The 17,602-nt window shown below is 31.7% G+C and overlaps 1 protein-coding gene across 1 annotated transcript; it reads left to right on the forward strand.

Annotated features, from left to right (window-relative positions):
* Positions 1–4,131: 4,131 nt before the first annotated feature.
* LOC124534945 (odorant receptor 23a-like) lies at positions 4,132–16,972 on the forward strand. The gene is made up of 9 exons (XM_047110983.1): positions 4,132–4,373; positions 7,431–7,642; positions 7,983–8,098; positions 8,679–8,754; positions 9,534–9,666; positions 11,227–11,326; positions 12,027–12,140; positions 13,394–13,549; positions 16,919–16,972. The coding sequence occupies exons 1-9, from the start codon at positions 4,132–4,134 to the stop codon at positions 16,970–16,972; spliced, it is 1,203 nt and encodes a 400-aa protein (XP_046966939.1).
* Positions 16,973–17,602: the final 630 nt, after the last annotated feature.

Here is a 17,602-nt window from a genome sequence, read left to right on the forward strand (position 1 = left end):
AGATTTAAGATTGAACACTGAATTCCCCTCGAAAATAGTAAATTCAACCGTGCAGCTGCAACTCCTCGTAACGACGCTTCATGTGTCTTTTTAAGTAGAGCATTTAAGTTCAGTTCGCGCTCGACCTAAACTGATTGTTCGTGATATAATAGCTGAAGTTACATTTTAGATTAAATGCTCAAACTTAAAATTGTACGATAGCTTTGATATTGTATAATAACACAGTGAAGAGTTCTTGTAAAATGTTAAGAGTATGATTCATTATGCCTGTTATAATGTTACAGCGTTATGAATACAATATCAAAATCAAAAATTACTTTCTTTCAAGGGCCTATCTGGCCCTTGGGGTCATGATTTATAAATGTTTAAAGCTACCATTGCCTCCGAATGTAGATTCTACCAATGAGAATATAAGTAACACAATAGTTAAGTTTTTCTTATAGTCAGTTACATAAAATATAATGTTTAAATGATTACTTTTGTCGCATAGGAGTCAAGAAATACTATAATATAATGTTTAGCAGTTATATATTAATAATGTATATCATATGTATTAAATAATTTAAAGCGAAAAGGAGATGTGGTCGCAACGATGAGTACCGACGACATTTTAAAAGAGTTCATTTTAATACGAGTATGTATGGACGGTTGGGAAATGTGTCCAAGTAACATAAAGTTTAAAACATTAGTCAAAAGCTTAATACTTCATTATTGTACATAACATTAAATGTATAATAATTGAATACGTAATAATATATTATGTTTCCATAATATCGCGAGACGTCAATTTAGTGTGCAAAATACCTTATGCCATTTTCACAAATGAGCCGGAGTATGAGTTGACTCTATTGTTAGGAGTCGAAAGTACCACGGCACTTACATTGAAAACATGTCGAATGCGAATTTACTTAAACGTCAGGTTTACTTAAACAAAATTTATGATAATAGTTTGCGTTTATATCAAAATATTTAATAAAATCGGTATATCATATATTAGTCCAGACATTAAATACGATAAAAAAGGCCTATAAATACTAATGAACCAAAAAGGCTAATTTCTGAACATCTTATAAAATCGTCCAAATTGATTTCCTATGTGCGTTCGCCACCATTTGAAATAAGGCTTCAATTTATTTTTTTGCAATAAATCGGTTGTGCGCCGTGATATACTAAAATACGAGATACAAAATACGAGAATTATGATATGCATCTCCTTCGGTATTTAGAGGAACATGAACTTATTAGTGATTACACCACCAGTACGGTTTCCGCTGGGGTCGCTCAGGCGGTGACGTTCTAGTTTAACTGACATAGAGAGGGGAGGAAGCGGTTAATTTCAAGGCTTCGCGCTTGGAATCAACTGAATTGGGTTCTAGTTTGGAAATATCGAAGGCCTTCAATCGCGTATTGCACAAAGCGCCTAGTCCAATTTTAACTCAAAAAGACAAAAGTTTGTGAGTTGTTCATAATTATTTAAAAACTCACCATTTGTCATATATCCACGATTTAAGAGTATTCCTATCGCTGTAATTGGAGAGTAAAGCCAAATTTCCATCAAAAAAAGATTGGTGTGCTTAGCGAGACAAGAAAAATAGTTCTACATATCGACTCATCGTCTAAAATTATACAAGGTGCAAATTCGACTTCACATCCTCTTAAATCTGGTTGGGTAGTTTTCAGGACCAGTTTCTTCCATTTGACCGTATTCATTGAAGAGCGTATCGAAAGCCTTTCTGATGCTTGATCCTTTGACTTTGTGTTATAGATATATTGGACCATTGTGCATCTTCTACCGCAATTATTACGGGGATAGTTGGATTAATCCCGGCGGCTGAATTTCGCCTTGACCAAAACTTCTTGTTTCACCTAGATGTCTGACTCGCTAAATCGCTCTGTAGCACCAACTCTCGCCAGCAGTTGTTTTCAACCGATATGAATTGGATTAGTTCAAAAAAAGAGCGTAAACATTTCTTAAAGGTCGGCAACGCACTTGCAAGCCCTTCCCTATGTATTCGATAAGGTGAGCTCAATTGCCAATTAATTCATAAAAAAATTACAAATTTACGCCTTATTTCAAGCTGGCGAGGAACGCACACATGAGGTCGACGATTAAAAATTAAGCTTTTGTTTAAAAACTACAAGGTATAAAAAAACCAGCCTTTTCAATCGACACATACTATACGTTCATAACTCTGGAACATATATTTAATAATAATTTTGAAGAATTCAGTAAAATATGCAAAAGCTGAAAATTCTCTCTTGTCCCTTACTTTATTTTCCAAGCGTTGATTGCATGACCAAAACTATGAGGTCGTTTACGATTATTTAACACAACAAAACGCTAGTCAGTTTTTCAGCTCTTGTAATCCGCTGTCTAGTAACGAACTTGAGGCAGGATGGAAAATGAAATTCAGAACACGACATATTCTTTTTATTAACTGACATCGGACTAGATTCTAGTGAAACGCGATAATTGCTCGTAGCTCATTTTTTACTGACTTTCCCCATATGTGGTTACTTCCTAAATAAGTTCTAATGATATTTTTAAGTTTACGATTTACATATATCATACCAACATAATAATAATAATAATAATAATCATTTATTTCAGACCATAATTTACATAGATCCATATAGTGTTAGTAAAAATAAATTAATCAATCTTAATACCTAAATTGGTTAGTAAGTTCACAAAAGCAATTTTACTTAATTATTTATGTATGACATTTTTTTTAAAATTAATTTTAAACTATTCTACTGGACTACGTGAAGTCGTATCCAGTGAGCTAGTATTTAACATAAGTAAGAAGTATAAGTAATTACTTATACTTCTTACTTATGTAAATAAAGCTAATCAGCTTAAATTATTTTTTAATTTTTCGTTTTTAAATAATTTTCATTAATTGCTAATAATTGGCCAGTAACAAGGATTCACTCTTGATAAACTAGTTAATTAAATTAATAAGGCCTAACATTATCGTTTTTATTTCAATTATCGTAATTAGGCATTTTTTTCATAATATTTTTATGGGATCCCTAAAATATAAAATTCCTATTATATCCTAAACCCCAAAACTATTAACGTAAGTAAATTAACAATACTGCATAAATAAATTACATAGATACATTATAGAACCATGAAACTCACCTGATGGAAAGTAAAGTTGCAGATATCACATTAGATCTATCACAGACCATGGACATCTGCAACACCTTCAGATGTCATTCCAAGCCTTAAAAAAAGGCCTGGGCTCTCTTCTTGAAGGCTCTCATTTTTTAACGATTCGGAAAAACCGCCGCGAAAGCTAGTTCAACAGAGTGGTTTCGGCAGAGAAGCCTTAAAATTCGCGCTGTTGTTGATTTTCGAACATCTACGCGATGCAAAATCCCGTAATTACAACGTACGGTTGCCGGCAACTATTTTTTTCTAAAAAGCGTTTACTATTTAGAGATGTAAGCAAATTCATGGAAATGTTTGTGTTAAGCGTATCCATCAATACAATCACCATTTTGTCTTTGCGACCTACACAATGTCATTTTATAACTACCCAACCCACACGATGTTGTGCTGTCATAAAACATATTTGTGCTCATAGTACTCTAATGCATTAAGTTGGCGACCAACAATATTGCGTCAATTCAATGTCAAATGTATTTATTTAGCTTTTGTTGTTTTTAGTTGGAGTAGCCTAACATTATCAATCGATAAATGCAATGATTCCTTAGGAATAAAATCAACTTTGTTTATTTTTGTATGTCCATCTACATGAAGGAAACTACCGCCCATAAACAATGGCGCTGTAAGAAATACTATCCATTCCCTATAGTACCAATGCGCCACCAACATTGGTAGCCAAGATGTGATCCTCTGTGCCTGTATTGGCATAGGTTTACTCACCATTCAAATCGGAACACAATAGTACAGAAGAGTGCACAAAGCCCTACCACCAACTAAATCATGAAGATCAATATAACTTCAACCTATATATGATACAAGTTAATATTATGTTATATATTATGTAATGAACCCAAGTTGTAACCTACAGTTCTGACTTTCATAATAACTATCAAGAGCGCTTGGGTGAATCGACTTTTATAAATTCGATTAATTTATCAGAGTAACCTTAAAAAATGAAGCCGTTAACTAAGCCCGAACCTCTTCAACACATTTCGTTCCAATTTAAAACTCTACAGTTACTTGGATTGTGGTTTTACATACCACATGATTTTAACAGTTCAAAATTTTGGTTACACATAATTTGTAAAGTTTTCACGGGTATATTTGTTTTTATTATACCGCCACTTGGGCAAGGTATATGTTTAATAAAATTGATCTTATCTCGAGATGCCGAAATACAAGAAATCGCTGGGATGTAAGTTTTTATATTAATAGTTATGTTTATGATTTTAGTTCGAGATTATCGTTAAGTGAATTTTTGTGATTATATAACTTCAAAAGTAATAATTTAGTTCATAAAATATTTCTATGTTGATGTATGTGAATATTAATTTTACTCGCAAGTGAAATTAATATTTACTATCTATGTATATATATAAAATACCAAGTCCCGACAGACTGATTCATCTTATATACGATATGTACGGTTTGAAAATTGTATTTACAATGGGATGCCGCTTGACAAATAACAATAGGATATTATTAAGTAATTGTAATAAAATGGCGTATATTAATAAATTTAAAAATTATTGTAATTCGTCACACAGATTAAGTAGGCTTACTGAGGAGCTATAATGGGGACGGCGACGTTCAAAATCCTTTTTTAAACGGCAGGCCAGGAGAGCTCAAGACTTCTAATAAATTTTTATAAATAAAAAAAAACCGCCTTCAAAAATGAACTAAAAAGAAAAAAATAATCAGTTACATCCATATCCAATTAACGATTTTTTAATCGATTTTTAATGAAGGCGGTTTTTTTTTATTTATAAAAATTTATTTAATGCTTTTCAGTGTTGTTTTGTTATTTATAATTATAATTGGTAGTGTTTGTCATTCACTTTATTATACTCAGTACATTTCGGCTTTCGACTCTAAACATAACTCTACGCCGTTTCAATACGATGTGGACTGCAACTCAAATTAAGCGTTACCTAAGTTACAATAGCCTAATGTTAACTGCTCATCGCCAATTAGACAATACCATTTTTCCCGATGCAATGCCGTTAAACATTGAGGAATTCTCCTGGTAGTCCACCATCAGCTAGACTTCATCATAGGCATATTTACTAACGTCAATTGCTTGGCGACTATCTTAAAGAAATAGAACTAAACCCGTAAAATAGTTACTTAGGTACTAATAGGTTCTAATTACCAGTTGTAGTCTTCATCATCAGTTCCACTTCATCAAATGTCACTTTTCGTGAGCATATGACCAAGGCACTTTGAATAAAACCGAAATCACTATAGGTGTGCCTATAAATTTTGAGGAGTTCCCTCGATTTCTCCAGGATCCCATCATCAGAGCCTGATCTCCTGACAATGGGACCACCTGTAAAACATGCCTTTTCAAACAAAAAAAGAATTGTCAAAATCGGCCCAGCCATCTTCGAGTAATTCGGTAACATACATAAAAAATAAAAAAAAAAAAAAAAAAAAGGGCCCCGACGAATTGAGAACCTCCTCCTTTTTTTGAAGTCGGTTAAAAACTCGATAGATAGATGAAATATTCAGTTCTATAACTCTGTTGATCGAGATATACTCAGTTGTAATGTTTTTTGCAGCATTTCGGTCGTTACGTTAGATTAAAATAGCTTTATTACAAAGCCAAAGGATTTCAGATAGAAAAAATTATATCAGTTCTTGCTTTAATAGAACAGGACAGCTGATGTTTTGACGTAGGATAACTTTTTCTCGCTCCTCAAGTTACAAATACAAAAACTCTTGTGCGTTTTAACTACCTCCGATTCGCTATTTATTGATAAAAACAGAGGAATTATGTAACAATACTGGAACTTTTGTAAAGGGTTTTAACCTCATCACCCCTCGTTCCACATAGTATAATATAAAAATCAATAAAAAAGTATCGTAAGTATCGTACCCATAAGTTGATAGTTTTTATTTTAAGTTCAATATAGTGCTTCTAACACCTTATGGTTTTCCATAGTGCATTCATACCATATTATAGTCGTTATTTTTCGAAATATCTTTGCGCAGTTTGAAGGTACATTCTGCTTCACTTTCAGATTCTTCTGACATACCAAATAATATTTTATGTAAAGTATGTCGAATTCGATTGGGATTTAATTAAGATTGAAGAACAACGTTCTTCAGTTTCTTGATACCGAATTTCACATACTTACTTAACTTACTTCAGCTCGCTTATAATTTCGCTCACTTTAACATGTATGTTCCTTGTTATCTCTAGCTGTTTTTCGATAATTACTGATGTATTTTCTTGAGAATTTGAACGTCATTGTGTCATTCAAGTACTAAGCTAAATGAAGCTATTGCGTTGTCCAAATTTGAGAACCTTTGTCAATAAGGGTTTAAGTGATAAAACATGAGTTTCGCACCGACAGTCAGAGGTCTCTTGAGACCAAGCGTACGCCGTCTGAAATCTCTGAGAGCCTAAGCGTGTCCCTGTTGATGTAGGTTTCGGATTCACGTAATAATATGTGACCTTCGTAATAGACAGTTAGAAGCATTTTGCGTTCTTCGGGAGTCTCCTAAGACCAAATGTTCGATATCCGACCTCGCTAAGAAATTAACCGAAATCTTGCATCATTTAAAGTCAGACTCACTCAGCGGGGTATGGCGTTACGATTTACGGAAAAGCGTCTATTGCTTGGTTGACTGTCCTCTTGAGTTCAAGATGCCACTATTCTAAAGTACCGTGAATTCATTTGTAATCCATTTGAGCTAAAAATTCTTTAGTTCATAACGCTCTGTACATATACATCAATCGTATGGCAAAAATAACGTTCCTAGGAAGTTATCATAATTCTTAATGACAAACTAAAATATATCAAACAAAATATGTACTTCACAAAAAAAATACACAATATATACTATATATTATGTGTATTTTTTGCATGTTTTTTAAGTGATTTTATAAATAAGAGTATACATAATAATATATTAAATATTGTAATATTTAGAAATCCGTAGGCGGAATTCGGTAAAAACAGTCGCTTTTGTCAAAAATCAAGTTCAAATCACGTTAACATACAATGAAAAAATATATATCTCGCCTAAAAAAAATATTCATTTGAAGGAGAATATTGTCGAATGAATAAATTGCGTCTTATTTTTTTTTCATAAGACTGTATTGAGGTACAACAAACAGACAACTTTATTTTATTATTACGTTATAAAATATGACGGTACTCTTATTCTAAATACATAATTTTCACGCCTTCTTTCCTTCATCAAGACCATTGAAGCGTAAAAACGTCTTATATTTTTTTCGCAGAATAAATTTGGTTTTGACAGAAATGTTGACTTCTTTAAAATTACTGGATTTATGTTGCCGGCGCTCTTTGCTGAGAGAGTTAAAGGAACAAATGGAAGGAAGCGAATTCTTGCATTTTCACAGACCACAAATAGATTTTATTGAAAAAAGTATAAAGAGTTCGAAGAAACTATTTGTTTGGCTTACCATTGGTGCAGCTATCGATATTACAGGTAAAACTTTATGATATATAAATTTAAGATCTTAAATTGAGAATTTTGTTGCTTTATATCGACTCGTTTTGTTGACTGATTATAAGTCTGAAGATCAGATAGAAAGCACGTAAAGGTCATGCTTGATCTCTAGTTGTATCGGATTGCTGATTATTTGACTATGTATAGATTGCTCGTAAGTTTGCGAACTCATTTTATTATAGGCAAGTCTTAAGACAAATAATACTAACAACAAATGAAATACAGCTTGCAATATTGATATTATTTTTTAAACTAAATTTACAAAAATATTTGTTTTTTTTTGGTACAATAATTCTGATGTATTATTATACTTTTGCAGTTCATATAATCATAGTTCCAGCAGTACACCTGTTTCAATTTCTACCCGTTAAAATGGATTTTATATTTTTTGATGTATATAAATATCCATACTTTGACATCATTTTTATATACCAGGTAATAATCACATGCATTCAGTTCTAGAATACCCTCGATAATATTTGCAGTTGGCTAGTTTACCATGAAATGGCCGCCGTAGTCAAAATCGGGCAAAACGACATCATCACCTCATAATCTTCAAAATTCTCTAAATGCCTAAGGTTTTGCGCTATTTTGCTGTAAGAATTAACAAAGTGGTATTGTGTAGTACGCGTATGATCTGTCAGCTTAACAACCTAAAAACTAATCTCTGAATACTCCTTCTATCTCATTATGAATGTATACAACTTGTTTTTATATATTCTCACGATTTTCGTATAAACTATAAAAAGAGATTGCTGTACGATGTAATTTTGTGTCCAAGCTTAAAGATTAAGATGGTTTTTCTCATTAAAAACACAAGGGATAGAACATCTGGTTATAACGCATTCACGACATAACAATTAGCCTTAAACTTCTTGATGTAATAGCGTTCATGAACACTTACTTAAAAGGAGTAATTAACATCAAGTGACCCAATTGGGCAACCTTCCTAACATAAATATAATTAGATTTAGTTGAGTTGATCAGGAATTTTATCTGCCGGCAATTATTTCAGATTTTATATAAACCGACTTTGCTTCTGACTTTTGGGGCTGTTCAGACTTTACCTTGGGGATTCATGTTATGTACAAGTAAGTAAATTTTGATTATTTATTTTATTCAAATATTATAAATGTTATAAATTACTAATCTGTTGAATATTTATATATTTGCAAGTAAAAGATAATTTTATCACATAATATTTTTTATTCTGAAATCCTGTTTATAACTTTGACACGGGCATAAGTAGGTGAACTAGCTTCTCTGTTTTTTCTATAGCCTCAAGTTCTGAGTAGACTAATGTAATTATAGGTAACGACTATAATCCCGTGAGTGGAGACAGTTATTGTTTAAGGAATAACGAGGATCATTTGTATGCTAACTTATATCAAGAATTTCTTCGATTACTTTAACATCCTATTTTATACTTTAGACCGAGATCACGTGTGATCATTTTAGTCGTATTACAACTAAATCGGCTTAAATCGTCTGACTTTCAATGAAATTTAATGCAACAAAAACTATTTAATGGCTTGCCGTCGTTTGTAAATTCAATTACCTATTGTAGCTACAAATATTAGTCTATTAAATTCATATTAACCTACAATTACCATAAACAAGTTAAAGTTTAAATCCAACATATCTCGGCTATGAAACGAACGCGAGGCCTTGAGACGTGTTTTGTTATTCAGCAGCTATTGTCAACTTTTCAACTTTAGTTGGATTTGTAACAGAATTTTGCCAAGAACTGCATCGGTATTCATTTTTCAGTACACTTTTAACATTATTTCGAAACTCTAACAGCAGAGTTAGTTATTGGTTATAACGTTAGCAAAACAATGATAGTGTTTTCTTTTTTTTTTACTTTCAGTCAGCCAGTTAGATGTTTTAATTTACAATTTAAATAATATGAAGAAACTAGACGAAGGAGAAAATTTACTGGATCGTAAACTGTTTGATGAGGGTTTTAAAAAAAACGTTATCCATCATTGTGCTATACTACGGTAAGTATACACTTACGTTATTTTTAACATTATTCTTTCTTATGAATAAATGTAAATCATTGAACAGAAACTAGTTACAATATTTGTATTCATTAACTTGATGAAGCTTTTTAATTATTTTTATTTATATTAAAATGATATATATGAAAATGTTCAAGTATATTTTGGTATTTCCAGTAATCATTAATTTTTATTTTTATTTTGATAGCGTTAAGCCCGCGTTATGCACGGTATAAATAATTGTCCAATAGGTATATAAATAAATGACTTTATAATATTATAAACTTAATCTAATGAAAACAATAGTTATTTCAACTTGAAATCTTTTAAAATCTCGTCCTCCTCGTCGCTAGACGCCTCATTACTGAAAACTTTGTGTCGTTCCGTCGAACAACCCACTTTAATACTTAATTTAACCAAAAACTTTACCTGCACTGTCCGCAGTCTGAAATTTCCATAAACACTCGCCCAAAACCGCGTTAATTGTTTGAAATGCAACGAGTATCAATTCGTTTAAAATTCGCATCATAACAGCGACAAACTTGGCACGCTTAACAGTTCAACACTTGTATATTTAAATCATTCAATATTTTCATTGTTACTTGTTAATCTTCAAACATATTAAAGCAATGTCAATTGTATATGACAATGTTGTCGTATATTTTACAATTATAACTACTCTTAAAATAAAACCGTCAAATTTGAATTCGTCATATTTAGTATAAATTATAAATTTAAAGGAAATGTTGTGTCTGCGTCATTGTCTGTTATCATTGCTTGAGGGTCAAGCTTGTTTCATACCAAAATTCTGTTTAGTGATATGAAAGTGGCCGTGAAATAGGAACAGACAGATAAATATTTCAATTTCTAATTTATGTATGTGTACTCAATAGATAATAACACTTTTACATTTCTGAGTATTAAAGATATTAAATAATGATGCTTAAAAAATAAACAATTAACTATAGAATGAGCTCGAGAACACAGTCTGGAATTTAAAGTATATCACTTTCTATTCTATGAAGACTCCAATACAGATGGCGGCACCGTCGCTACAGACTGTATAGATGCATTGTGTAAAGAATTTCGAATCTGCATTTATTTGGACGAACAGCTTAATTGGCAATTAAGTTTGCGTTAAATATTTAAGAGATGCAAGTCTCGCTATCAAAATTTAATATGAAGTAGTTAATTAACGAATATTTTGATGGTCATATATACATAGAAGTGATATATGGAGTCTTCATAAGGGGAGCGCAAGAAAAGGTTATGAGTGAATACAAATAAAGTCTGCCTGGATAGGTATTTCCTATTCATCAAAATTCTACTAGGTATTGCTGTTTGTCAGCCCTGTCTGAAGTACAACCCAATAACAAACATATTTGGGTGATATCACTTGGAAAGTATCTTTAAGAAACCTTCTGGACGCCTTCTAACTAGATGGTTTACCAAATGCTTTCAATACCAAAGTGCTTTCTATGTCACCTATTTTGTAATTTGTTTCTTACTTCTCATGATTTAACAAGACAATTTTATAATGTATTTTTTTTTTGTTTTAAGATTTGTAAAAACATTCGAAGCTGCTTTTGGAGGTCAATTTATTTTGTTCTTCATAACCAATTCATGTATAATAGGAACGACAGCTATACAGTTTTTTTCGGTAAGTTGGGGAAATATTTCCTTATAGATACATAAATATTTTATTTATATAATATTAAACAAATAAAAGTTCCATAAAATGTCTGTCTGGACCTATATTGACGGGATTGTCACTGGCAGTTAGCAGAAAACTTTTATTTTAGAGTTACATATAAAGTTACGCTCAAATTTCAAAATACCACTATTATCCAGTATGCCACTCCATCGTCACGTCTCAATAACACAAAAGCTGTGTAATACTTAATTAAAAAGTTATAATAAAAACTGCGAACTGCTGAACAATAACTGTTTGTTTAATTCAAACGCGCGATGTTACAGGCACGGCTTGTTTTATATAAGGTGGACAACACAATAAATGGATCATTGCCATCACTAGGCGCTAACATGTGCTAGCCCACTGGCGTGCACAACAACGTGCTTCGATTTATATATGAATAGTTTCGAATGAGTTTCGTAATGTACAAAGTATTGCATACGTTTGTCTAGAATTAATAAATATTCTCGAACACAACAGCTGTTAAGTTTATTTATTTTAAATTGTAATTTATAACACGCGATATATTTATATCACTGAAAATAATGAGCTCTCTTTGCTCCTTTTCCAGATGTACGCCGACACTCTTAATCTCGATCAATATTATTTCCTATTCATAAAAGTATTATAGTACTTCAGCCTGTTCACAAATCCTTTTTTTTTACAGATACAAAATCCTCTAAACCATATCGTTGATATCTTTTGGATCTTTATATTTCTTTTCATGCTGATCATTATGCTTTTTATTGACTGTTATTTGGGAAGTATTATAACAGAGAAGGTAATTTAAAATTTAATTATTTTTTATAAGTTTTGGAATTATATCGCAATATATTTAAAGTTTACTTTTAAGATTAGATCCTTTATTTAATAATATATGGATAAATATAAATTGAGTAGCCTGTTTATAATAACGATCATATTTTATTCATTTGAAGACGACATAACGCTGAGCCTAGAAATTTCAGCATTTCACCACCTTATTTCGTCCATAGATATGAGGATAACCTATCTGTGTGTAATCATCAGTTCTATTGCTGTACAGCAATTATTTCACAGTTTAAGCAATGGCTGCTCAGTAGTACAAGGATTAAGCCCTGAATTACATCTATCAGCATTGATTTGAACAGCATTTAGTTGGATGACTTTGGAAACACCTATAAGTATCGTAAATAAAAGGCTGTGGTTGGTTGCTGACGTTTTCTTTCAGTTGCCGAAGAATGACAAATATTTTGGTTCAATATAAACTCAAAGCTGATCAGATGCAATTTATTGCGTTTTCATGTATTCGTAAACTAAGTAGCCGTTTTAATCTTTTCGCTAGTTCAAGTATCCATAAGTACCCGTTTATTGAGGTAAACTTCCTTTAATATCACGCAATATCGACTGGATAATTATGCTAAAGACTTTGATGCGATTTAGAAACCTTTTAAGAAAAGTACCGCTAATTTCGTAAAGGCCGGCCACCTGCATGCCTTTTGATATCACTAGTAGGTATATATTCTCGTGAACAAGACATTCGTTGATAATGTTGAAATATCGAGCTTCCACAAAAAAACAATAAGAAACATGGTAATCTAAAACGAAATAAATATTTAAAACGGTTCAATACCGTAGTAATAAAAATAACCATGTTAATTTAAATTGGCTTTTGATATTTTATATATAAATGGGTTATGGTACATTTTATATCAGCTTAGCCTAATATCATTGCATCCAAAGATAAGAAAAACGCGCATTTTAAATACAAAATACGGCAGCTGAATCCATTTCAAAATATGAATTGATACGTAAGCGTCTTCGTACAAAAGAGGTATTCTCAACGGATAAAATACGAATCGATGCTGATAGATATAATTCGGGCTTAATGCCGACTAAGCAGAACATATAATACGATTACATTTTTCCTCAAAATATTATCACTCTGTGGAAGGTATATTAATTTTTTTTTTAATATATTATATGATCCCTGACAACATTTCCTTGCCTATATTTTCACTGTAATATTGGAAACATATTAGAGGTTGTTCACAGAACTCATACATATCAACGGTTGTGTATTGTCACCCATGGATCAATTTACCGAAGAAAACGAAGAAGAATCTTATCATTTTTATTAGTCGAAACCAACGAACCTTAACAATAAACGCCGCAAAGCTCGTACCTGTTTCCCTGGCAACGTTCACCAAGGTACCTCATTTTGTATTAGTCTTCAGATTCAAATATTTATTTTGTTAAACACGTTTCGAGCAAAAATTGAGTGTAAATATATTTTTCATGAAATATAAGCTGATATGGCCCAGTGGTTAGAACGCGTGCACTTTAACCGAGGATTTCTGGTTCAAACCCAGGCAAACATCACTCAACATACATATATACATATATAAATATAGAAGGAAAACATCGTAAGGAAACCTGCGTGTGTCTAATTTCAAAGAAATTCTGACACATGTGTATTCCACCATCCCGCCTTGGAACAGCTTGGAGGAATATTTTCCAAACCCTTTCCTTAATAGGAGAGAAGGCCTTAGCCCAGCAATGGGAAATTTACAGGCTCTAACTATGAAATATTTATACTGTACAGTTGTGTGTCAAAATAAAACTTAAGTTAATTATTTTATGATGCTGTCTATCAGAACTTACATTAAGGAGTTGCCAATATATATTTTATCAGAGTATCTTATACCTCAAGGCACATTTGAAACTTCTTCGTACACGATTTTGGTAACGAAGTTACAGTTTTGTCAACGTTAGTCGAAAGCTAGGACTGACATTTCTCTTTACGTCCAAATAAAAACCTGTGTGCTTCTACTGGATTTATGCTCGATTAGATAAGAACTGCTCACTAAGATCTAGTCTAGTGACCTAGCGTAATAAATACAGACTGACATCTTATTCACGGTTCTCAATGAAAATAAGGTGCAAAAGATGGTTGGTATTTCTTAGTGACAATGTCAATACTTAAGTAATTATTTAGAAATGTTAGCACAATAATTGTTCTTACATTCTAGAAATATAATTACGAAATCTTATAACATATTATCCATATTATGATAAAAAAAGTTCATTTGATTTCAATGTACATATGAGGATTGCATTTTTACTATAACTACTTATGAAACAATTATTTCAGTCTCAAATATTGTCAAAAGTGGTTAGATTAAATTACAGTGCATATAAGCTTGATGAATGGAGAAGGCATATAATGCTAAGAAATATAAGATCGCTTGTAATTATTTCGACTTTGCATTAAGTACATACATTTAATTTTATATAATAGTAACAGTAAATTCACTATTTTTTTTTTGGTATGTGTTTATTTAGTAACATGAAACATAAGTTACTCAGTATTCAATAGTACCTTTTGAATTATATAAGGATTGAAAGTAAGCAGGCACAATCTGCTATAAAAGATTTTCTATTGAATTATAGATCGACTCCACTAATGGGTAGTATCTGGAACGGGTACTCAAGTAGATGAAATTGTAAATGTATTGATATATAGTAGTGTTTTGAATAAAATAACCGATAGTTATAATACATACCTCGTTGTTGAGCGTTCGACTAGTCGAGGCGAATTAGACTAGCTTTTACCTTGACAGCTCATCCTGGCTATTATGACTACCGACGATCGTGTTCAAGCGCCAACCATTGCCGTGACGTCAGTCACTTCGAATAACTGGCAAACACTCTGAAAAGTGCCTACTGACCATATGAAGTATACAAGACTGATACGCACCCCGATAAAACTAGACTTACCTAATCTATGTCTTTAGTCGTAACTGCCTTTTTGTAATTGGAAATAAAATTCAGGGCGGTAGATTTTTGATTGTAATAATATTTTGTTTTCAATTACAATAAAGCACTGGTCTGGTACGTCGGCAGAATAAACAATGCGAGCATTCAATAACGATAAAAAGGTTATAAGATTATACATGAATAAAGTATATTTTAATTTGATTTAATACGAATTGCATTTTAATAATTGGCGCTACATCTGAAAAACCAACAATGCGAATGAAATAATTAAATACTTTATATTTCAGATTGAACGTCAAATATTGCGATGTTATTTTGATTATCAATTAAAAGTAACTTTAATCGGGACAAAGATTACTTTTCTTAATTATAAAAATATTTCTTCTTGATTTTTATTACTTAGGCGTATAGTAAAACTGGCAAAAATAAGGTCACGTAAGGAAAAAGTCCCTCCACTGACCTTTCCTTTCCTTTTTCTCTCCGTCTCTTTCAAAGATATAAGATTTTATTGTCTGGTTGTATTTGAATTTTCTAGTTAATTTATTTCCATTATATTAGTCATATAATACAAAACTTATACTATAAGTATCGATACGATACGCCACGCACGCAGGCGATAAAATTGGTCAGTTCAGATAGCATACTCTAATACTTGTCTTGAGATTGAATATGTTTTACAACTGAGAGAAAGGTTCAAAACGAATATGATACATTTATTATGGGCCGATACGCGAATTCTGCGGTCACTGACACCGGATGATAAGCTGTTTATACGTCATAGAGGGCGTAATGGTTCGTTTCCTGACATTTCCGTACCTGAAACGATCATAGCACGGTCTTGGAAGTTGACGGTGTAGTAGTAGACTCTTAAAAATATATTTTTATATTAATATCTCCATAATCAAAACTATAAAAAGTATCGATATGCTATACAGCGTTCATGCGCTTTGAAACTTTAATCATATTCACATTCACGCTCATCATTAAACAGTCACGCTCGATTTAAAAGATTTTATCTGAATCAGGATGAAATAAATAAAACGTTTCATTTCACTACACATTATAAAATGAAATCTTCCCTGTGTACGGAATTTATATACGGTTCTCACTAATGAACGGAGTGAGAAATGAGGAAGGTTTGGGCTTAGGTATATTATAGTGATGTTTGAAGTCGGAATAAATTAAACCGACCGCTAGAGGTGTATATTATGACATAAACTTTTTATTTAGATTCTTACTCTAGTCGTGTGACGCTGAATCAGGTAACCCTTATGACTGACCCACAAATATATATAAAAATATGTATAAACTGTTTTTTAAAACAAAATTATTTGTACATTGATCAGAATAAGAATTTCAAAGAAGCAATTTAAAATATTGTGTAATATATATTTTAGTATATCGTTATCACCAATTTAATGCATTCCAAACCCGTATTTTCTTATTTGCAGTATTCAGTCTATCGCCTCTTTCAAATCAGCAGCAACTTCTTAATTGTATGCAAATATAAATGAACGAATTAGTTAGTGAGTAATAAGACATGTATTCCTCCTAGCTCTCTGTTTCCCACGTCTCTGCAGTTTAATACATCCAATTAACTCAAGTTTGTCAGTTAGTAAACGGCTTCCGAAATGAACTTGGATATCAAATTATAGCCGATATCATGCTAATTTATTGATAGTAAATTACGAGAACATAAATCAATGGTATAATTGAATTATGTTAATATCTTCTAATGACGTCTAAATTTGGAGGGAATATGATTACCTACAAGCCTTAAAATATTTTTTCTTATTTCAGGTTATGAACTGGACGTACAAATGTTTCGCATTGTTGAATCAAATGAAGGATTAAGAAACAAGGGAGCTTAAAAATTAAAACATACCTTAAATTATAAGTATTAAATGCACCATTTTTACTTACCTTATTTATTGTCATTTTTTGAGAAGATTAAGGTTCATTATTATGAAACGAAGCGCTACAGATTTGCGGAATTACTATGCCGCTTGTTATACAAACAATAAAAAAAACAACTATGAATATACGAATAATATGTGTTATTCGAAAGCACCTAATATAAAACAATTTGTTTATTTCGCAATCACGTCTATGTGGCCTAAACCTTATAGGAAAAACTTTAATGGGTTACTTTAGTGGGTTACGTTACAGAAAAACGTTTTTTAACTTGAAACAAAACGCTTCAAACGTTTGTACAAAAACGCTTCTTTATTAATCGTATATCACAACCACAACTGTAATTAAATTTAAGAGAAATAGGCATTCCAAGGCATATAGAAAGATGACGAATTACGATTTAATTATAGTTTCTCAAAACGTAATTAGCACATATGTACATTTTGAATCTATATTATCAGTAATAATCAATTCATCAATTTGTGACAAATGTTTGTTCCAATCAGTTGCGACGTTTACTATAAATCAACCCATATGATACGCGCAAGTAAATTATACACTGCAATTGAT

Source organism: Vanessa cardui, chromosome 13 (genome assembly GCF_905220365.1).
Source record: "Vanessa cardui chromosome 13, ilVanCard2.1, whole genome shotgun sequence".
NCBI classification, from domain to species: Eukaryota; Metazoa; Arthropoda; class Insecta; order Lepidoptera; family Nymphalidae; genus Vanessa; species Vanessa cardui.